Here is a 22,784-nt window from a genome sequence, read left to right as displayed (position 1 = left end):
GCCTCTTTGGGAGAGCCAAAGCAGCTCCTCTCACAGCATTTCCATCTTCTTCCCACTGGGAAAGGGGGAAGCGTGCCACTGTTTGTATTACTTCTGAGTAGGCATTCATACAGTAAGTCCCACTGTGCTGAATGGGACTTTATTACCTCCAGAAAAGCGTGCATACAGGATTGCAGTCCAAGTCACAAGGCTTGAAATTTGTCTTCACAAACTACCACTTGCATCGGTCTCCTTGCTGTAAATGCCTGCATTAAAATCCAGAGCTTCCTTCCATTGGTTCACAGAAGGACCATCTTCCAAAGCATGGCTTATTCCCAGAAAAGTATGTATGTTGGAACTGAAATCTTTCACTGGTTTTCTGAGTATGGGTGAAGGGCAGCTGCTTGGATGACTGCCCCCACATGCTTACTTTGGGGCACAATCTTGCTCAGTGAGCCTGACAAGTGCTGCAGAGATATATGCAGACACAGGAAGTCTAATGAAGGGTGAATGGTGGTGCAGGAGAAGGGACTAGCATGGCTCTGCCACAAAGAAAGACCCAGGATGGAGTAACCATGTAGCTGCAAACCCCATGTCAGTTGAAACATACAGATATGACTGAGAGACGAATTTTGTCACAGAACTGCACACTTGTCCAGGGCCCAAGAGTGGTAAGAAGCTGGACTATACATATGCAAACATGATTTATCAAATAATATACTCATTCTAAACTGTGCACACACACTCACTACAAGCAAATAAGTGCTGAGGATGGTACACAACTGCACAACACAACCTGCGGCTGCAGCAATATTAAACCCAGATCATCATGCTGGTCTAGGAATATCTATCAGCAGACAACATTTAATGTTGTCTGATACAGCATAATACAAAGTCATTATGAGGCAGAGACCTTGGCAGTAAGGGCACATATTAGGAGCAGGACTGAGAATATCTCATAAGTCATTTCAGTAAGCATGAAGCCAATTGCTTCAGTACAACAACTGCAGGCCAGGGTTGCAACAGCAAAGTGAACGTGCGCGTGGGCCTCTGGTGCTTGCTTTAGCCTGCAGCCTCTCAGGCTGCATCACAGAGGAGGAGCTCCACTAGCCCTCATGAATGGCTTTGCAGAGAAACAAAAGATTGTTAGGTCCTGCCCCCCCTGAATTCATGAAGTTCTGATGACTGCCTGGAAGCATCCTTGCGGTTCTTTGGATCCCAGCCTCATTTAGTAACAATCAATTTTCACCAGTATTACAAATAAAAGCCTTGTAGCTTATCCCTCCCCCCCGCCCCCGCTAAAACACAAAATGTAAGCTAAGACAAAAAATGTGCACCATTACAGTTACCTCTACCATGGTATGAATCAACCTATCAGTGGAAATGCTGTAATGCCATCATTTGTTTCCAAGAAATTAATATGCAGGCTGTATTTCATGGACTGCACCCTAAACAAATTGGATACTTCACTTTCAAATAGTTTTCAGTGCCAGCTGTAATAACTCAAAGTCTGTTTCTAGTTTCCTACAATATCTAGAATATAAATACCTTGTTTCTTTCCCATTCATGCAGCTGGGTAGCTCCATTCTCTAGATTCTTCGGATCTTTGATTGTAAATATCCAGTCACCCGAATCACTGCCACCTGAGGCTTGACCATCTGTTTCACTTAAACACAAGTTTATGAATTATTACAAAATGACTCCCCTCTGTTGACTGACAGTAGCCGACAATACAACATTGGCAAACTCAAGCATGAGTATTTTAAAACAAATTAGACTAGTAAAATTCTGAACTATACTGGAAACATGATGTAGTCTGAAATGGAATTCCAACAGTGCGGTTGTTGGCATCCTTCAGTCTCGAAAGACTATGGTATCGCGCTCTGAATGGTGGCTCTGGAACAAAGTGTCCTCTCCAGTGTGCGAAGCCTGGGTAAAGTAGTTATGGGGGCTAGACTGTTTCCCATGCAGCAAATCCCCCTTCTCCACATCGCTGAAATGGTCCAATGGAAAGGCAGAAGCCAGTATGGTTGGTTCCAGCGGCATCACATGGTTGCCAGAACGTGACTGTGTTCAGCCATGAACTGCCCCAGGGACTCCGGCTCCAGATTTTGCCTCGAGGTTGACTCCTGAAGCCTTTTCCATAACTGGATGTAGCCACAATGCAGTGGAGGTTTGGGATCAGAGTTTTCCTTTTCTCAGATGAGCTGCCTTCCCAGGCTAAGGAGTCCCATCTACCCGGTGGCTATTTAGTCGCCTCTTAAGACAAGTACAGCCAAACTGAGGGCCTATTCTTATCCCCCAGCCCCCAGGGGATATTTTATATATATAAAGGGGTAAAGTGCCTTTACCCATTAGTAAGAGTGCGCCAGCAAAAAAGGGGGGGCCCTAGTTCCTATGGGGCCCCTAGCCTTCAGGCTAGTCAGCCTTATGAATAATATGGCCCTGTGGGTACTCCTGGTACCTCGGGAAGCTAACAAGGCCTAATCTGCCCTGTCAGTTTCCCAAACCACCAAAAAGTGAGTCATGACCCACTACTGGGCCACAGACCCACAGTGTGGGAACTGCTGAAAGAATAGAGGGAATTTTTGCTACTACACTAAAAAATTCCAAGGGTTAGTACGACAAACCATTCCGCTTTTGACAAGACAGCATCCATAGCCCATAGGGCGACATTCATTTTGTAACCGGTAGTATATGCTGCATCTGTCTCCACTCTTTTCCTCCTACCTCTATAGCAAAAAGGGCTAAATGGGCGTGGCTGGAACCTTCACAGAGGAGGCGAGGGAAAGGATGGGGGCGTTCCTGAGGAGGATTTGGGGCGTGCTCGGAAGCAACACTTGCAGGGGCACGCGAGCTGGGTAGAAAGAAGGCGTGGCTCACGGCGGGACGTAAGGAACGTGTTGGGGCGTGGCTTGACAGCTGAGGGACAAGCGAGGGGCAGGGCTGTGAGTGAGGCGAGGTGAGAGCTTTTCGGGGCGTGCCTCAGACAGGGCAGGAAAGCCCAGGCCATGAGGAGATGGAGGAAGGGGCGTGGCTCGGCTGGGGGAGCCGAGGACACATTGTCGGGAGTAGGCATGGCTCGGGAGCGCAGTGCGTGCGGCCTTGTTGAGGCCCATCTCCCGCACATGTGCCGTGCCGCCTTCCTCGCGCTCCCAACCCCCACCATCCTCCTCCTGCTGCTGTCAGTGGCCACCTGAGGGAGCTGCCTTCCCTCCCCCACCCGTCAGTCACTTCAGCCCAGTCAGGCCAGATCCTACGAGGAGGAGGAGAGACAGTGGAGGAGGCTGAAGTAGCCTGAGGGGGGCTGAGGCAGTGGACGGGGGGCGAAACAGTTGCGACCCTCGCCAGCAGGGCGGCCTGGGGGCCTGCTGCAGGAGGGTCTTCGTCCTGGACTGGGAGGCGCTGAGGGCCTCATGCTGGAAGGGGGGCCACGGGGTATGGAAAGGGCTGGCACGACGGTGTGGACCGTGGGAGGGAGAACATTGCTGGAGGGTCCGCTGTTGGTGGAACAACTTCAGGTTAAAAAACAAATCCCAGACCAGCTAACATACTAACTTACTCTTAACATATGTACTGAGTACATACTCCAACATAGGTACTGACTACATACTCTAACATGCTCTATGTAACTTAAGAACTGAGTGCATACTCTAACGTATGTACTGAGTGCATACTCTATGTAATGTATGTACTGAGTACATACTCCAGCGTAGGTACTGACTACATACATATACTGACTACAAACTCCCAACATAGGTACTGACTGCATACTTTAACATACTCTATGTAACTTATGTACTGACTGTATACTCTGACATGTACTGAGTACATACTCCTACGTAGGTACTGACTACATACATATACTGACTACATACTCCAGCATAGGTACTGACATACTCTAAAATACGTACTAACTACGTAATAAAACCAGGAAAGACAAAATTACAGCAAAACCGCTTATGTAAGTACAGTGTACGTTGTAGCCAGAGACATGGGGTGGGTGGGGAGGCTGGGCCACCAGAGTCCCCTGAAAAGTGCCGCCGCTGTGTGAGGCACCCAAGGGTTGTGGGTGCCTCACAAAGCGGCGACACCCCTCAAAGGACTCCGGTGGGGAGGCTCTGTGGTGACACTGTGGAAGCAGAGCCTGGAAGTCATCCAGCTAGGGCAGTAACTCCACCTCACTACTGCACAATAATTGAGAGTTAATACATGTTCTCTGGCTTTGTTCCTGAACTCTAAAAATGTTAAGAACTAGACATGGTGGGATCATCAGTCAATTCTGGGATAAAGTAAGAGGAGAACATGGCTGGTGGATATATTAAAACTGATTCAATATCTCTCAGATTGCTTTAACAGTGGCTTTCCACCATCACTGAAGGACACAAGTTGCCCTTCGGGGGAAGGAGAAATTCCTTAAGGTATCTAAGAAGATGTGGAGTTATAACCCAGCTTTCTGGTTGCCATGAAACAATAGTAGCATTAAGTACCTGTAGAAGGGGGGCATCAGAATATATACCAGCTCTTAACTATTTTACAAGTCCACATTCAACAGCATCTAGATTTTGAAATTAATTCAAATTGAGGGGTTTCTAATCTTCTCAAGCTTGGTGAAACAAACCTTTGAGAACAAAATCTTTTAAATATCTTGAACACATACACATCTTAGTAAAGTGTGAGCCATTTTAAGTACACAATGCACTTAAAATTGCATGGCTTTTCTCAGAAGTTTAATCCTGAATTTTTCCAAAACAAGTCTCTGAACTTGCTATGAATCCTGCTGTCCCCCAACTGAAATATCTGTCACAAACAAACCCTAAAACTGAAAGACCAGACTGAGTCTCACACTTACCCATCAGAATCTTCAGAGCTGGAGTTATCATGGTTCTGCTCAGACTTCCATCTTTTATGCCTGTCAATGAGATCCGTCAAATAAGAGGTTTTCTTTGCATTTCGTATTATAAATTTGTGCTTCAGGAGTTCTTTTGCCGTTGGTCTCTTAAAGATAAAAATAAGTTCCTTTACTAAATAAACTTCACTTGATTTTGCAGGGATATACTGAGAAGAAGAGACTGAAATCCACTGATGTACTAAACATCAGACATGGTGTTTTTAACTCAGAGCTACTGATTATTTCCCCTATATTCTTATTCTTCCCCTCACAACATATTACTTTAAATCATAAGAGGGAAGATGAACAGTAAAAGTTTCAGCCTTACAAACGATGTTTTTTGTTCCTATATAATGTAGGTAATAGATTTTGTTAAAAGGGGTGCCAATTTGTCAGCCATATCACATTCAACCAGGACAAAAATGTGGTCAGAAACAAAGTACAAGCAGTAAATAGGCAAGGAAAACTATTAACGAAACATATAGTGTTGGAATCCTGTAAACCACATTATGTAAGGATTGCACTACTAGCTACAAACATTTTTTTCTTTTTAACTGAGCTCCCTTTAATCTTAGTAGGGATAAACGTGGGCTTTTAAAATAAATTACACTTTGAAATTTAATTCATATACTTAATATGAAATTCCTTTTAAAACAAACATGACACAAGTTAAATCTCCCCAAACAGATAGCTCTGAAGTAGAATGATGTCTTTGGGTTGCATTCCAAAAATGTCAGGGTGAAATGCCACTGAAGGCAATGCAAGTAATCAGTCATGACTAATTTAAGCACCACAAATTTCAGCAGCACTTAGGAATTCTTACTTTCTTAGAATACAACCTTTTGCTTTTGCTAGTCTTCTACTGCTACAGAAACACATAAGTATGTATAAAAATGCAAGTGAATACAGGCATGCTCCCATATCTCCAGGGGTTCAGTTTCAGAACCACCACCCCCACGGATACGGGGGACGCCTCTGGAGGGTCTTCTGACCCAGCAGTGGCCACGCACGTCCACCAGCAGCCTCTGCTGGGCTCACAATGACTATAATTATTGAAAAACATCACTCAGTTTTTTCATCAAAACCAGAAGTGACATTTTTATGCCTTTAAAAGACATAAAACTGTCACTTCCGGTTTTGCAAAAAAAAAAAAAAAAAACCAGGAGTGATTTTTTTTCACTTATTACATTCTGAGCCTGGCAGATGCCGTGGGCAGATGCGCGCAGCCTGGGGTGGAGGTGAGGGGAGCTCTTCTCCCCTCTGGAGGGGGCACAGGGAGGCATGGATCTGCAGAAAAGTGAAACCACAGATACAGGATCCACGGATACTGGGGCCCCTTGTATATTCACACGGGTCTGCTTTTTCTCATTTTAATTAAAATGCCTCGGAACAAAGTCCAGGAAAGAAAACTTACAAAGCTTGGGTCCTTGTTCAAGCAGGCCTCCACAAACTCCTTCAGAGGTTTACTGTAATTTCCTTCCAACGTTGGTGGGTTGTTCTTTGGAATCAGGAACAGAACTTTCATCGGATGCAGTTCTGAATGTGGTGGTTCACCTTTGGCAAGTTCTATGGCTGTTATGCCCAGTGACCAGATATCTGCCTGCAACACAAAAACAAACTTACAGTAGGAGAGAGGCTAAAGAAAGAACTGCCCGAACTGCAATATTTCCTTCTTTTTACTGACCATTTACTTAAAAATAGGCATGTTTTTGCTTTCCACTTTTAGATATTCAAAATAAAGTTGAACACAGATAAAACAAGGGCAGCCTACTTAATGACTACAGCTTGAATCCAACAATGGAGAAATGGAACTCCACATGTGCAGTGAGACTTTCCCTGTGTTCCTCCCAATTAGCCCATCCACAAAAGTTGCTCTTAAGGGCTGGGGACCATCAGAAATGGGATGGGGTTATGACTGGAGGTGGCAGGAAGGGGAATAAGCAAAAATTGGCCACCTTGCCCAACTGAGAGTGCCTTTCTGTTCACATAAAAACATGCTTAGATCCAAGTCATCTACAATACATCATATATTTGCAAAAAGATTATTGTAAGAGGCATGTATATGCCTCTTAAAACAGCCAGACCAAAGTTTCATAAACCTAGTTATACAAATCTCAATTTAGCAAAAAAAAAAAAAGCTTCATTTACCTAAAAAGACTAAGAAAGGGGTTCAGGGTGATACCTGAACATTTCAAACATTAGTTTTACCTTTGAATCATATGCAGACTGTTTTATTACTTCTGGAGCCATCCAAAATGGAGTACCTACAAAAGTGTTTCTCTTTATTTGCGTATCAGTGAGTTGTCCTGCTACACCAAAGTCTGCTAATTTTACTTCTCCTTGTTCTGAGAGCAGCACGTTAGCAGCTAGAAAATAAATTGAAAATTTCTTTTTTAAAATGAGTATTTAAGTTTTAAAGTCTTAAGCTTAAAATCTTAAGATGTCACAATTTTACCTTTAATATCTCTATGAATTTTCTTTTCTGAATGCAAGTAATCAAGTCCTTTCAGAATCTCTCTTAATATTGTAGCAATCTGGATTTCATCAAGAGCTCCTGGTTCCAACTATGACAAACAATTGATTGTCAACACAGTATCAGAAATACAGAAGATAATAAACTGTAAACCAGATAAAAGCATTAAAAAAGCACTGAAGTTCAGTATTTTATGTTTTATTTTCTTCTCCTTTCATATTCAGCTTTCTTAGTGCTATCTAGCAATTTAAACTTAAATTGCTGTGTGGGTTACTTCCACTTAATTAAACTTAAATTGACTTAAAGCTGTGTGGGTTACTTCCAACTAGTGAAGAAAGGAATTTCAGAGACCTAACAGTGCAATGCTATGCCCTTGTGTTCAATAGGACTTAGTCGTAGGGAAGCAAGTATAGGATTACCACCTATCTTACATAAGTGCAAGGACCTTTGTAACATCCTTTGACCTTACCAGTCAGTTTTTGCTAACCCAGTGCTTTAGATATCAACATACTTAAAACATGTTTACCAGTTTGCCACAGACAGATTGCTGGTGAGCCTGCTTACTGAATAGTTCATAATGGTTCAGTACAATCTTGATCAATGTCTTGTGCTTCACCGTCTTTCACTTTCCAAGTTTTACCCAACTTTGGGTCTGCAGAAAATCCTACCACATATGAAGGTACTATACAAGACTTGGTCTGTGCACCCCTCCCCCTCACAGGAACCATAAAAACATCAAGTGCCCTGCCAGGAGGAGAAAAAAAATGAGTAGAGCTAACATTCAATAGTCTAAAAGCTGCTGGGATGTTCTCCTGCAATACCCTTTGATTGAACACAACATATATCAGAATCTGGAAAGCCAGATTCCCCCAAAATGGGATAAAAGAGAGATGACCATCTGAAGTTGTAAGGTGCTACACAACACCAAGCCAAACTTAAATTCCTTTCAATTTAGCCTCAGATACCAAGCACATAATTTGAATGCACGTATCTTTCATTCAGCCTTCTTTTTCTCTCTTAATTCCGGTAAAGATTTTCCTATCTTTTGGATTAAACAAAAGTGTCTATTTCTTTAAAATTAGGAGAACTTTGGCTCCATGGCTCTTAATCTTTGCCTGCCAGAGCTATAAAAGAAGGGCTTGTGAACAGTTTCTACATATCTTTCTACAGGTAGGCTCTCCAATATCTTCTTTCTCTGGCCTCACTCACTCTCAATGGCTCTTCTCCATATTTAAGGCTCTCCTACTGTAAATGAAAACTGGCTACATAAAATGCCTTGGTTCTACATCCTCACGACAAGATGGAGTGCACATTTAGAATTTTCTTTGCTTTGCTAGGCTTCCTCACTACCCAGGAAATACGAAACAAAAGGGATGTTACTGCAAATTTAAGAAGCTAAAAATACAAAAATAGAGCAAATTTCCTCTACAGTACAACCAAGAATTTTTAGAAGTTACAAACATTATTTTACATTCTTACTCTTAGCAAAAATGAACTTATGATGCTTATATTCCTGTAGCAATATTGCCACAAACAATATTGCAGCGCAATCCTATCCATGTCTACTCAGAAGTAAGTTCCATTGTGTTCAATGGGACTCTCTCAGGAAAGTGTATACAGGTAGGGCCTCGGTATCCACAGGGGATCTGATCTTGGATACTCACTGATACTGAAAATTGTGGATTGATATAATCAAATCAATGAACTTTGGCCCCTTAAGTGTTCAGAAGGGAACCAGAGCTCCAGAGCCCAGGAGGCTTCCCTGGGCTTTATATAGCATAAAAACGTCATTTCTGTGCAGGCTTTGAAGGCTACAGAAAGCCCTCTGGAGCTCCAGTCGCCTCTGGAGGGCTCAGGTGGGGCCAAGTCTGGCTCAGCGTGGGTCCAGGGGACCCACGTTCAGCCAGATCCATGGATACACAATGCATGGATATGGAGGCCCCACCTGTATACGATTGCAGCCTCAAGTTATTGTAATATTACCAATATTAGTTACAATCTAGTAACAGATTAGATAAAAATTCAGATTTTGAACAGTCTCAAATTACATACAACATACTACTTACAAGATCAAGAGCAGAACCTCCACCAAGGTATTCCATTATTATCCATAATTTTGTATCCTGTAAATAGACAAAATGCTTTTTAAACTATGACAAAGAAAACTGTATGAATTTTTCAAAGCCACAGGTAATTTTTTCTAAACAGTATGTTTCAGCTCACATTTCTTTTTAGCCACAAACAAAAAACCCGAATATAGTAAAACATGAACAAAGAGGGTTTATTTCAAATAACACCACAAAATAGCACAAAGTTTTCTTTTAGTTCTTTTCAAAATACAAGACATTTTAGAACTATAGTGTACCACATGGCAATTGTGCTACAAAGCTCAGAGTTTAGAAGAATCACCAGATACCGGAGGAACTCAAAATAGTCCTTCACTGTTCAACCAATCCTATCATGAGAGATCTGAGTGAGGGCAGTACAAGTTATGATCATGCTTACTATAAACATATTTTCCCGTTCCCCCAAAATGAACAACTCAACATTTCAATATTGAGATTGATAAGTACTATACAAAAGTTTTCAAACTATGTTCTAAGGCAGGGGTCTCCAAACATTTTGGCCAGAGGGCTGCATCAAATATCTGGCGTGGTGTGGAGGGCCAGAAAAAAAAAATTTCAATATAAAATTTAAATAAATAAATTAGAGATGGAACTTAGATGAGTGAATAAATGAATGAATGGGCTCATTCATTCATCCTCTCTGGCCCTCAGAACACCCTCCAGACACAATCAGAGCACAGTTCTGGTCAAGTTCAGTTGAATGGACCAGAGGCTTTCAGGGGACAAGAGGTTGGCTGCGGGCCGGAAAGAGGCTTGCTGCGGGCCACATCCGGCCTCCGGGCTGGGGTTTGGAGACCCCTGTTCTAAGGAAACCTGGAACTGTTAAAAAGTTTACCAGGGTTATTCAAACAGGTCAGTCATGACTGACAAGCTTTCCCAAAACAACCACTGCTAACCTTCCTCTGTAGTGTGCAGCCTCAACAGTGTTCTGGACACACTCTAAAGTTTATTCTCAGCAGAGAATGACAGTATGGTCCAATAGGCCTTAGTCAGTACCCTGAGTGACGATCACGCACCCGTGAATAGTGCCTAAAACTATCTGCAACATGCTCAAGTTCCCTAGCAAATACACAGAAGCTTCTAACAAACACATGTATGTAGAAATGGTTCCCTGAAGATAAGAAACTTGCAAATGCTGCTCTAATGCAATAAGGGCCATTCACACAATTATTGTCTAAAATAATAATCAAAACAGTTCTTAATATGCCAATACAAAGCACAGGTACAAATACAAAGTAAAGTTTTTTAAAAATTCATTTTATTTCACACTCAATGTTGTACATTAAAGCTTATTTTGCATATACTGGTTTTGAATTGCAACTTGATTTAAAATGAAATCTAAATTAAATGCAAGCATGTTAAAGTCTACACTTGTAATCTTATATATGAAATCTGTCATCCTTAACACACATTGAATTAAAGACTGCTTTCTATGTAGAAGAAACCAGATAACATTTACAGCTGATCTTACAGAAAAAAGCTGCAATGACAAAAACCAATTTCATTATCTTTCCGTTTAGATTTACTGTAGTTTTCATATGTAAAAAAAGTAGCTTCAGGATGAGTCTGTTCCAAACTGCTGAGTTTACCAATGGCAACTTATAGGTGGTTTCATGAAAGCACCACAAAGAATGAATACCACACCACTTTTGCATGCTAATATGTTTTAGAATGTTCCTGCATTTGGTATTCAACAAGCTTGCAAATCCTGCACTCAGATGTTGTACGACTCCCTTCCAATAAGTCTTTGTTTGGTATTAGCAATTCCTTAGACTTGTGACTCATTGACTCATTCATTCCAAATGCTGAAGCAAATGTTTCTTGAAAACGCAGTGACTGCAATTCAAAAGAGCAAGCACCTCAACGTTCCCATCAGAACTTTAATATATATATATATATATACACACACACACACACACACACACACACACACACCCAGACCTGCATCACCAGCAGAAACACATAAACAAGCTGCCTCCCAAATTCACCAGTGCAGGGCTGCCAATTAAAAACATGAATACCCTTCAAGTCAAGGACTATGTTCCTAAAGCATGGCCAAAAAGTATACTTTTCATCAACTGAGCAATAAATACTCTCTTTATCCAAGGAAATGTTGCTCTATATTAGGGTTTTCAAACTGTAAATTGCAAACATAATGGGTTCTGGGTTGGGCTTTCCCTGCATCCAGCTGGCTCCAATTAGAGCCCTCCAGACACAATTGGAGGCAGCACCGGACCCCCACAGCCTCCAGAAGCAGCTGGGTTTGTGAACGTGACTTCCAGTTGCTTCCAAAGGCTGCAAGGCCTTCCAAGACCCAGCACCAGAGAAGGAGCTGGGTGGCAGTGTCCTCTGCCACAGGTGGGTTGCACAGGGGGGCAGTTTGGGAACTCCTGCCTTAAAGAAATCCTCAGCACCATAAACAATTTATTCTACAAGAATAAGTCAGCAAAATACAACATACACATGCTTATTAAAAAATACGCTTTTGAAGGCAAGAGCATATTCCATCAGCTACATAAGTAAACTGAACAGTTATTTTGTTCTTGACCAGTTACAGTTGAAGCACAGCACCCAGCACTGCTTATGAGGTGAAAAGAACAGACAGAAGAAGAAACTGGAACTGCCTTTTTCTGATATTCAAGTCTATACAACCACCAAGAAAATGGCATCATCCAAGACAGGAGTCTAAGCTCAAATGTGTTTCAAATCCAAGTATCAAAAAGATTATTTCAATTATTTAAAACATAAAATGTGTTTGCATCTTCTTGTCTTTGTGATGGATGTGCCAATAAGTAAGTTCACTACTGCAAAGATTAAAAGATCTCGAGCTGGAAAATATGATACCAGGGATTATAAATATTCTATCATTATCTCCAAAAAGCCCTTCAAGAGAAGACAGTGCATTGGAGGTTGTTCTCAAGACACAACTGATGAGGAGGTAGTTTCTGGTTGATGCTTCTGGTTGATTTCTGAGATGCTTACCTCCTCTGAAGTATCATGATGAATGCTAGTTGCTCTTGGATTGAATCCCTTTGATGGGAGATACGGATGAGCTCAAGTATTATCTTTTAAACATAACTCTGAATTCAGACTGGACAAAAGATCCCCATCATCAAAGAAATTACTCTGGTTTTGCATGTCGCATCTTTTTCCTTTTCATTAAAGTTTTGCAGCCATATAGTATGTTCATCCACAAAAGAAGATGTACAGAGCAGAAGAATGCAGTAACACCCTTCCATCTCTTCTCTTCCAAGATTACAGTTGTTTCGTTCCTTAAGGGTTTATGTCTTCTTCTCCACAACCCTCTTCAATGAAAGTTCCCCAAGTTTTCTTTTTCCACTGATAAGATTGTTCTCTCTTTTTGCTTTACTCCACTAAACAGACGGTTGTTCAATTCTCAGTGCATGTCTCTAAGTCAGGGGATCAAACAAAAGGCCCATGGGCCAGATACATTCCACAGAAGATCTGGCCCACATGATAACTGGGCTGCTCCAGCACTGCCCTTTCGGCAGTGCCGGTTCTACTAAGGTTGTAGAAGCGAGACGTGGAAGGAGGCCTCAGAAGGCAAGGAACCCTATGGAGGAAGGAACAGACCAAGAGAGATAAGAGAGGAAGATGCCACCAAGGTGCTGGGAGAGTCCAATCATCATGTACTGCTGCCGATGCATCACTTTGCAGACCCCCTCAGCTGCTAAGCTGCGAGGTGATGACTTGGCAGAAGTGGTGCTACTGAAAGTGCAGACCTTATGATAATTTGGCTCTCCCATATCTTGAAAATATGATCAGATCTACATATTTTGTCTTCTGTTATTTGCAGCTAATGAGTTCCAAGAAGAGAACTGCTTATTTCTGGTCATCTGTGCTTCCAGCCCTCAACATGGAATGAATGCTATCTGTCCTGCTGTACAAAATACATTTGACACCCATATTCTAGGTCCTAAGGCAGGCACACAATCTATCCAGTGCCTTCAATTACCTAGAGCTTTAGATCTATCAGAATTTGGTTATTTTTTATTAGCATTTTCATTACTGTTCTGTAAACATTATTTTAAAATATTTTATTCACACTAATTTTATTCTCCAACGATAAACTAACAGTTTTCTTTTAAAAAGAAAACTGACTAGTCAATAACATTGGAGTTAAACATACTGACAATTCAGAGCCATCTAGTGGTGATGTGATAGTACTGATCAGATGTACTAGTAAGTAGGTTTCTTCTCTCTACAACTCAAGGAAGACAATTATTCTATGACAGACTACAAGTTCCCCAGCACCACCACCTGCGCACAGTCAGACAAGAAGGAGTGGAAACTCTGCAGTACTGTGCCTCCCAGCCCAACTCAACCAGTCAGCCCAGGAAGACACCATGGCCAATGGTATTAGAAGCAGCTGAAAGGTCCAGTATGACCAAAAGGGACCCACACACATACTCCATCTAGCTAGCTTAGGTCATCCACCAAGGCAACCGAGGCCGTTTCAGTCCCAAGGCCTGGTCTAAAACCAGATTGATCGGGGTCCTGAAAATCCATTATCTTACATGACTCCCTGGTTCTGGGATGAAACCACCCTCTTAATCACTTTGCCCAAAAATGGGAGGTTAGATACTGACCTGTTGTTGTCTAAAATAGTGGGATCCAGACAAGGCTTTAAAAAAAAAAAAAAAAGATGGCCAATTGCTGTCACCTTTAAGGTGGCATGTACCAAACCAAACATGCAGGTAGCTGCATTTAACATGGATAATACTGCCATAAGACACTGTTCAACCTTGTAGAAGTGCTTCTGCTCCTGCAGTGCATGCTTCTTTCAGCTGAGAAGCAGAGAGGGAAGAACGAGAAAAGAAGGCATATATATAGCAAGCATTCCATCAGCAACTAAGAGCTGCCTGCCCCAGCAAAAACTCCTTTGTAACTATCACATGGCCTTCTGAAACAAGGGAAATGGCACCCTTACCTTGAACAGCATCCAAGCAGAAACTGAAAGGACAAAATACCAGAGAATTGGGGTGGGGGGAAGTGTGGTCAAGAAGTTTAGGTTGTGAAACAGACAGGTAATAAACCCAATATGGATACTAATCCTGAATCCAAAATCCTGTGTGTAGGCTCTACTGAATCCACCAGAAAACAGTAGTAAGGCAACATAAGGCAAGGCTCCAAGCATAGATTCTGCCTCTTTAAAGATTTCCACAACTCAGAGAGGGAACAAAGCCTGGGCCACTGGGCCAGGTAGTACAATCAATAGGAATAACAAAGGTCAGTCTAACTCTTGAACCCATTGAACTAAATGGTCAGTCTAACTCTTGAACCCATTGAACTAAATTGTCTGCTACCAGGAATCCATTCTGTTCACTGAAGATCCTATGTGACTGCATTCTTGTTCACTATATTACAACTAACTTCGTATAGGCTAATGGGTTCTGAGCCATCTCAGTCAGTTCAGGAGAGAGATTTCAGGGTGCTGCTGGACAGTTTGATGAAAGTATCGGCTCAATGTGGGACAGGGGTCCATTTCCATGCTAGGAATCATTAAAAGGGGGATTGAGAATAAAAGAGCCAATATTATAAAGTTATTGTACAAATCGATGGTAAGACCATATCTGGAATATTGCATTCAGTTTTAGTCGCCACATCTATAAAGGACATAGTGGAACTAGAAAAGGTGCAGAAGAGAGCAACCAAAATGATTACTGGACTCCCTTATGAGGAAAGGCTATAGCATTTAAGGCTTTTCAGCCTAGAAAAGAGGCACCTGGGGAGAGGCCATGATTGAAACACACAAAATTATTCAGGGGATGAAAGAAGGATGCTTTTTCCCCTCTCTCACAACACCAGAACTAGGAAACATCCACTAAAATTAAGTATTGGTAAAGTTAGAACAAACAAAAGAAAATATTTTTACCTAGCGTGCAATTAGTCTGTGGAGCTTCTTGCCACATGACCTGGTGACAGTGTCTGGCCTAGATGCCTTTAAAAGGGGATCAGATTGATTTCTGAAGGAAAAAAAATTCATCATAAATTACAAGCCATGATGTGTATGTACAGTCTGAGATTAGCACTCATCATGAGGGCCAGATAGAAATTTTTTTCTGTTATCCAAACTGGCTGTGGATGGCAGTCTTTTCACCCACCCCAGACTGGTGAGGGAGAGACGGTGTGTTCAGTAGCTTTCATGTGTTAAAAATTGGTCACTTGTGTTTAATAAAGTGGCCCAAGTTAAACCCAAGTCATAGTTCGCTGTCTTCACTGGGGAATGCAAGGGTAAACAGAATGCCAGATGCAGGGCAGTGGCAGCAAGATACAAGTATCATGTGGTCTTGTGTGCGCCCCAAGGCATCTGATGGGCTGCTATGAGACACAGGAAGCTGGATGAGATCAGCCTGGGGCCTGATCCAGCAGAGCTCTTATGTTCTCTTGCCACCTTTCCTGACAAACCGATTGCTCATGCTTACAACCTGCAGCTCACTATTTGGTGAATGCAGTCTGACCTCTCCCTGAAGGCTAGAAGTGGGCACGCTAGGACTGGATTTCATAAATGAACTACAGGGCACCATAACTGCAGGGAGTCTTCTCAGCAATCCTTCACCGAGCTTTCTCTTTCATCTGCCTGCTGCTATAGTGCCTCAGACAGAGGCTATTTTTAGCCCATTTATGGAATGTTCCAGAGAAATTTTTTTTGTTCTTTTTCTTGTTCTCTTCAAAAATGTAAACTTGTAAATATCTGTATAAACTGTCCACAGCAGTAGGGACAGCATGGAATGTAAACTTTCACAAATAAAATGTCCTGGGGATTAGAAAAAAATATGACCTTGATACAGCTGAATTTTCTTTTACCATTAGAATGCAGAAGACCTTTAAACTTACTCACTAAAGACACAAGGACTGAATGGCAGCATTGCTTATGATTGATAGCATACAGTGCATTCCCACAAACAAAAACATAAGAGTGCCCATTTAACATATCATTTAAATAGAAGCTAACACACTGAAGTAGAAACTGCTAAAGAAACTACCAATCAAACATGGCAGAGGAAAAAAACCGTGATGTGGCTAAGTACATACAAAGCTACTCATCAAGTTGTCTTCTAGATTGTTTAAAATTCCAGCTCCTAAATTCCTTACTTACTGAATTTTCCATAATATTTTTAAAGTTCTATGTATTATTTATAAGCATCCTTGATTTCCACTCAGAAAGAATCCAGCGAATATGAAAACATACTCAAAATGTCATATATTTACTCTCTTTACAAAGTCTTCACCTTATCGTTTTTTTCCAACTGGATTTCCTTTATTCTCCCCTTTTGGGTTTGCACCTCCCGAATGCATGGCATCACACTTGCTTCATGCTGTTTTGAGATGTTCCCAAATGCGTATTTGAGTGAACCAAGACTACTTAGTGTCAAGCAGTCTAAAGACAGCTATGATGAAGGAAGGGGTGGAAATACTATCAGTTATCTCTTGTATGCAATTATAATTCTTTCATCAAGCTACCCACACATCAACCCAACATGCCATTAGAAGTTCAGCCATCTAATTGCAACAGTATGTTAGACACAGTACAGAAGAACTGCACTATCCAGGCACACACATTATCAGTCAGCCTCAGGGAAAAGCCACTGCAAGAGTATGATTTTGCTTGCATGAAAGTTTGAGTAAACATCTCCAAACAGTATCATTTTGAGGTCAACATAATTAATGACAAGTAAACAGAAAGGGCTCTTTGCCAAGAACAGTTTCTAATTTGCCTGCAATTTCTCCACATCGAAACAAGAAGCTATCATTGACAAGTTAGAACCTGTATACCACTTGTGAAACAAGAACATTTGGAATTCAGTTAATACAGTATTTCCATGCCCACAGGAAATAGGTATATTTCCTTTTCAGCTTACTGAATACTACCACAAATAAGTAGTATGAAATAAAGGCTGCAATCCTATGCACACTGTCTTGGGAGTAAATCCCACTGAACACAGTGGGATCTCCTTTTGAGTAAGCATTCACAGAATTGTACTGCAAATACCTGAAACCAAGTTGACATGAATATCCTGAAAGACCAGTTCTCCCAGAAGAATAGACAATTTTACAAGAGTAAAGGTGCACCAACAGTATCAAGAGAATTGTGGAACAGGCAATACTACAGCTTAGAGAACTCCAACAACCAAAAGAAATCAACACTATTCTTAAATTCCAGAAGACACATATTTTAAAAATCTACTTTACCGGCAGTTCCCAAACTTTACACGGGAGGTGGAACCTCCCTAAATAACTGTGGAGGGGACAGTGCTTCTGGGATTGCACTACCACAGAGAAGAAAGGGTGGGTTTACCAGGGGTTGCGCTGGCCCTCCAGAGGGAGCAGGGGACCCACACCTTCCTCTGTGGGCCTTCCTGCACCTCAAAACAGCTCCCTGAAGCTATCATAACTCACTTCCGGTTTCACAACAAAAACTGGAAGTGGGTTGTGATCACTTCAGGAAGCTGTTTTGAGGCGCCGGGAGACCCACAGAGGGAGGTGTGGGAAGGCCAACAGAGGGGGCCAAGGGGCACCTCCCCAAGTGGAGCAAAGCAGGTTATCCCTAACAAGAGCAGAATCACAAGACTGCTACTCATGCATTTCTGCTTTTACCAGCAAGTAATTAAAAAGAAATCAAAGATTCTTACAGGGGAGCAACTGATTTCAGATTGAATATCCCAGAACAGGGGTCTCCAAACGTTTTGGCCAGAGGGCTGCATTAAATATCTGGCATGGTGCTGAGGGCCAAAAAAATATTTAAATAAATATATTAGTGATTGAACTTCGACAAATGAATAAATGGACTCAAATTTCCAGGATTTTTCCAAGCACCAACACACACCACAAAATAAAGCACATACTCAAGTGAGTCCCCAAAAGGAAGCATCCCTGACTCTCAGATAGCCTTCCTAAGGCCTTCAGAGGGCACAAAAGTTACTTCTAGTTTTCAGGAAAACCAGGAAGTGATGCTCTTAGGCTTTTAGAAGGTGTTCTGAAGAGCACAGCTCTGGTCATCTTCAGTCAAGTGGGCAAGAGGACCCCTGCTAACTGGGTAAGAGGCACTTTTTTGAGTGGGTGCTCCTCTTTTTAGCAGGGGCAGAGTAACTGGCCCACCTCACCCCAGCAGTATCTTTTCTAGTGGCTGCCTGCTGGTGTTCTTTTGCATCTTTTTAGATTGTGAGCCCTATTGGAACAGGGAGCCATTAGTTATTTGATTTTTCTTTGCAAACTGCGAATTACGCATACTACTGATAGATCTGTTCTTCATGAATTTGTTTAATTCCCTTTGAGAGTCAGAAAACCTACTGTCCATCACACCTCATAGTAGCAAACTTCATAGATTAATTATGTTCTATGTAAAAAAATACCACGCTTTGTCCATCTTAAATCCTGACAGTTTCATTAGATAACCCCTGGCTTTATTAAGGAGAAAAACAAATTCTCTATTCACTGGGCATAATTTTATAAACCCTATCACATTCCCCCTTAGTTGCATTTTTTTCTAAATTTAAAACCCAAATGTATACTCCTAACAAAAGTGCTTCAGCCTTGCAATCATTTTGGTACCTTCTTCTACAATTTTTCCAACTCTACATCCTTTTTAAAATGTGGTGTTCAGAACAGTATGCAATATTCCAAAGTGGCCACACCATACATTTGGTATTAGAATATTAGCACTTAACTACAACAACAATTCCCAAGACTCATTTCAGAAAACAGCAAGTATTAAACAGGCATAAACACACTTTCTAAAAATCTGTTTACAAAATACACTGATAAAAACAGTATAGTAGTACACAGCCTCAAACTTACAGGGTTTGATGGTTATTTCCTAAGTTGCAGCCATCATCTCAGTGGGACTGAGGGCCCAATCCTATCCAACCTTCAAGCACTAATGAAGCTCCGCCAACAAGATATGTGAACATAAGAACAGCCCCACTGGATCAGGCCATAGGCCCATCTAGTCCAGCTTCCTGTATCTCACAGCGGCCCACCAAATGCCCCAGGGAGCACACCTGATAACAAGAGACCTACATCCTGGTGCCCTTCCCTGCATCTGACATAGCCCATTTCTAAAATCAGGAGGTTGCACATACACAATATGCCTTGTACCCCATAATGGATTTTTCCTCCAGAAACTTGTTCAATCCCCTTTTAAAGACATCCAGGCCAAATGCCATCACCACATCCTGTGGCAAGGAGTTCCACAGACCAACCACACGCTGGGTAAAGAAATATTTTCTTTTGTCTGTCCTAACTCTCCCAACACTCAATTTTAGTGGATGTCCCCTGGTTCTGGTGTTATGTGAGAGTGTAAAGAGCATCTCTCTATCCACTTTATCCTTCCCATGCATAATTTTGTATGTCTCAATCATGTCCCCCCTCAGGCGTCTCTTTTCTAGACTGAAGAGGCCCAAATGCCGTAGACTTCCCTCATAAGGAAGGTGCCCCAGCCCAGCAATCATCTTAGTTACCCTCTTTTGCACCTTTTCCATTTCCACTATATCCTTTTTGAGATGCGGTGACCAGAACTGGACACAATAATCCAAGTGTAGCCTTACCATAGATTTGTACAATGGCATTATAATATTAGCCGTTTTGTTCTCAGTACCTTTTCTAATGATCCCAAGCATGGAATTGGCCTTCTTTACTGCTGCCGCACATTGGGTCGATACTTTCATCAACTTGTCCACCACCACCCCAAGATCTCTCTCCTGATCTGTCACAGACAGCTCAGAACCCATCAGCCTATATCTAAAGTTTTGATTTTTTGCCCCATGTGCATGACTTTACACTTACTGACATTGAAGCGCATCTGCCATTTTGCTGCCCATTCTGCCAGTTTGGAGAGATCCTTCTGGAGCTCCTCACAATCACTTCTGGTCTTCACCACTCGGAAAAGTTTAGTGTCGTCTGCAAACTTAGCCACCTCACTGCTCAATCCTGTCTCCAGGTCATTTATGGAGAGGTTGAAGAGCACCGGTCCCAGGACAGATCCTTGGGGCACACTGCTTTTCACCTCGCTCCATCGTGAAAATTGCCAATTGACACCCACTCTCTGTTTCCTGGTCTTCAACCAGTTCTCAATCCATGAGAGGACCTGCCCTCTAATTCCTTGACTGGAGTTTTTTCAGTAGCCTTTGTTGAGGGACTGTGTTGAACGCCTTCTGAAAGACCAGATATATAATGTCCACGGGTTCTCCCACATCCACATGCCTGTTTACCTTTACAAAGAATTTTAAAAGGTTTGTGAGGAAAGACTTACCCTTACAGAAGCCATGCTGACTCTCCCTCAGCAAGGCTTGTTCATCTATGTGTTTTGAGATCCTACCTTTGATGAGGCATTCCACTATCTTACCCGGTATAGATGTTATGCTGACTGGCCTATAGTTTCCTGGGTCTCCCCTCTTTCCCTTTTTAAAGATAGGCGTGACATTTGCTATCCTCCAATCTTCTGGCACCGTGGCCATTTTGAGGGACAAGTTGCATATTTTAGTCAAGAGATCAGCAACTTCATTCTTCAATTCCTTAATAACTCTAGGGTAGATGCCATCAGGGCCCGGTGACTTATTGATCTAATTTATCTATGAGGTCCGAAACATCTCTTTTAACCTCTATTCGCCTTAATTCCTTGGTCAGGAGGAGCCGTTCAGCCAGCGGTATCTGCCCAAGGTCTTCTGCCGTGAAGACAGAGGCAAAGAACTCATTCAATTTCTCTGCCATCTCTAAGTCTCCTTTTACTTCCCCTTTTCCTCTCTCACCATTCAGAGGGCCAACCGCTTCTCTGGCGGGTTTCCTGCTTCTAACATATTTGAAGAAGCTTTTATTATTCCCCTTAATGCTGCTGGCCATGTGTTCCTCATAGTCTCTCTTGGCATCCCGTATCACCTTCTTACATTTCTTTTGCCACAGTTTATGTTCCTTTTTATTCTCCTCATTAGGGCAAGATTTCCATTTACGGAAGGAAGCTTCCTTGCCCTTTACAGCCTCTCTAACTTGGCTGGTTAGCCATGCGGGCACCCTCCTGGACTTAGTCGAGCCCTTCTTCCTTTGCGGTATACGCTTCCGCTGGGCCTCTATTACTGTTGATTTGAGCAACCCCCACGCTCTCTGTAGAGACTGGACTCTTTTTACGTTCCCTTTCAACCTCCTTCTAACCAGCCTCCTTATCTGAGGGAAGTCTGCTTGTCGGAAGTCAAGGGTTTTTGTGAGAGATTTGCCAGGTATTCTTCCCCCGACGTGCATGTCGAAACGGATCGCAGCATGATCACTGTTCCCCAATGGCTCAGTAACGTTGACATCACTAACCAGGTCCTGAGTACCGCACAATATTAAATCCAGAGTCACCTGTCCTCTGGTGGGCTCCATGACTAGCTGCCCTAAGGCACAGTCATTTAGCATGTCAAGGAATCTAGTCTCCTTTTCGTGATCAGAGCACAAATTGACCCAGTCAATATGAGGATAATTGAAGACCCCCATGATTACAACCCTGTCCCTCCTTGTCACCTCCCTGATCTGTTTCCTCATTTCAAGGTCCCCTTCCGATTTCTGGTCTGGAGGACAATAGTACGCCCCCAGTATTACATCACTCCTCAGGTCTGGTAATTTAACCCATAGAGATTCTATGGAGTCTAACCCACCTTCAATCTCTACTTTGCTGGATTCTATCCCTTCCTTAACATAAATGGCCACCCCACCTCCATCCCGCCCCTCCCTCTCCCTCCTGTAGAGTTTATAGCCCGGGATTGTGGTATCCCATTGATTCCACCAGGTTTCCGTTATGCCCACTATGTCAATGATTTCCCTTGTTACCAGACATTCCAGTTCTCCTATCTTTGCTCGGAGACTTCGGGCATTTACATAAAAGCATTTGTACATGGAATGCCCCAGGATGGGCTGCTTATTAGCTCCTTTATTCCTGAATCCTCTCATTGTGCCAAACCGTCTATCACATCCCATCACACTACCATTCCCAATTTCTTCTCCTACTCTGCCTTTACCTTGTTGTTCTCTAACCTCCCCATCCTCGTCCCATAGGGATGAGGAGTCCTGAACCGGATGCCCCTCGGCTCCCGTCGGCTTTCCCCCAGGAATCAGTTTAAAAGCTGCTCTGCCACCTTTTTAATGTTATGCGCCAGCAGTCTGGTTCCATTCTGGTTCAAGTCAAGCCCGTCCCTCTTGTACAGGCCCCGCTTCTCCCAAAACATTCCCCAGTGCCTAACGAATCTAAACCCCTCCTCCCTACACCACCATCCATGCATTGAGACCCCTGACCTCCGCCTGCCTAGCTGGCCCTGCGTGTGGAACA

At 42.5% G+C, this 22,784-nt stretch overlaps 1 protein-coding gene across 2 annotated transcripts in view; it reads right to left on the bottom strand.

Annotated features, from left to right (window-relative positions):
- The window catches only part of STK24 (serine/threonine kinase 24), a 63,422-nt gene that overhangs the window by 30,998 nt on the left and 9,640 nt on the right, over positions 1–22,784 (bottom strand). For both annotated transcript variants that reach the window (XM_066619655.1, XM_066619654.1), the window contains exons 3-8: positions 9,410–9,466; positions 7,326–7,434; positions 7,079–7,236; positions 6,285–6,470; positions 4,832–4,977; positions 1,528–1,645 (exon numbers count right to left, since the gene is read on the bottom strand). In XM_066619655.1, the coding sequence (XP_066475752.1) occupies positions 1,528–1,645; positions 4,832–4,977; positions 6,285–6,470; positions 7,079–7,236; positions 7,326–7,434; positions 9,410–9,466 (774 nt within the window). The remainder of the gene's footprint in view (positions 1–1,527; positions 1,646–4,831; positions 4,978–6,284; positions 6,471–7,078; positions 7,237–7,325; positions 7,435–9,409; positions 9,467–22,784) is intronic.

This window comes from Tiliqua scincoides, chromosome 3, assembly GCF_035046505.1.
Source record: "Tiliqua scincoides isolate rTilSci1 chromosome 3, rTilSci1.hap2, whole genome shotgun sequence".
Lineage (NCBI taxonomy): Eukaryota > Metazoa > Chordata > Lepidosauria > Squamata > Scincidae > Tiliqua > Tiliqua scincoides.
Note: the sequence above shows the minus strand (reverse complement) of the source record. Positions and strands in the feature narration are given on the sequence as shown.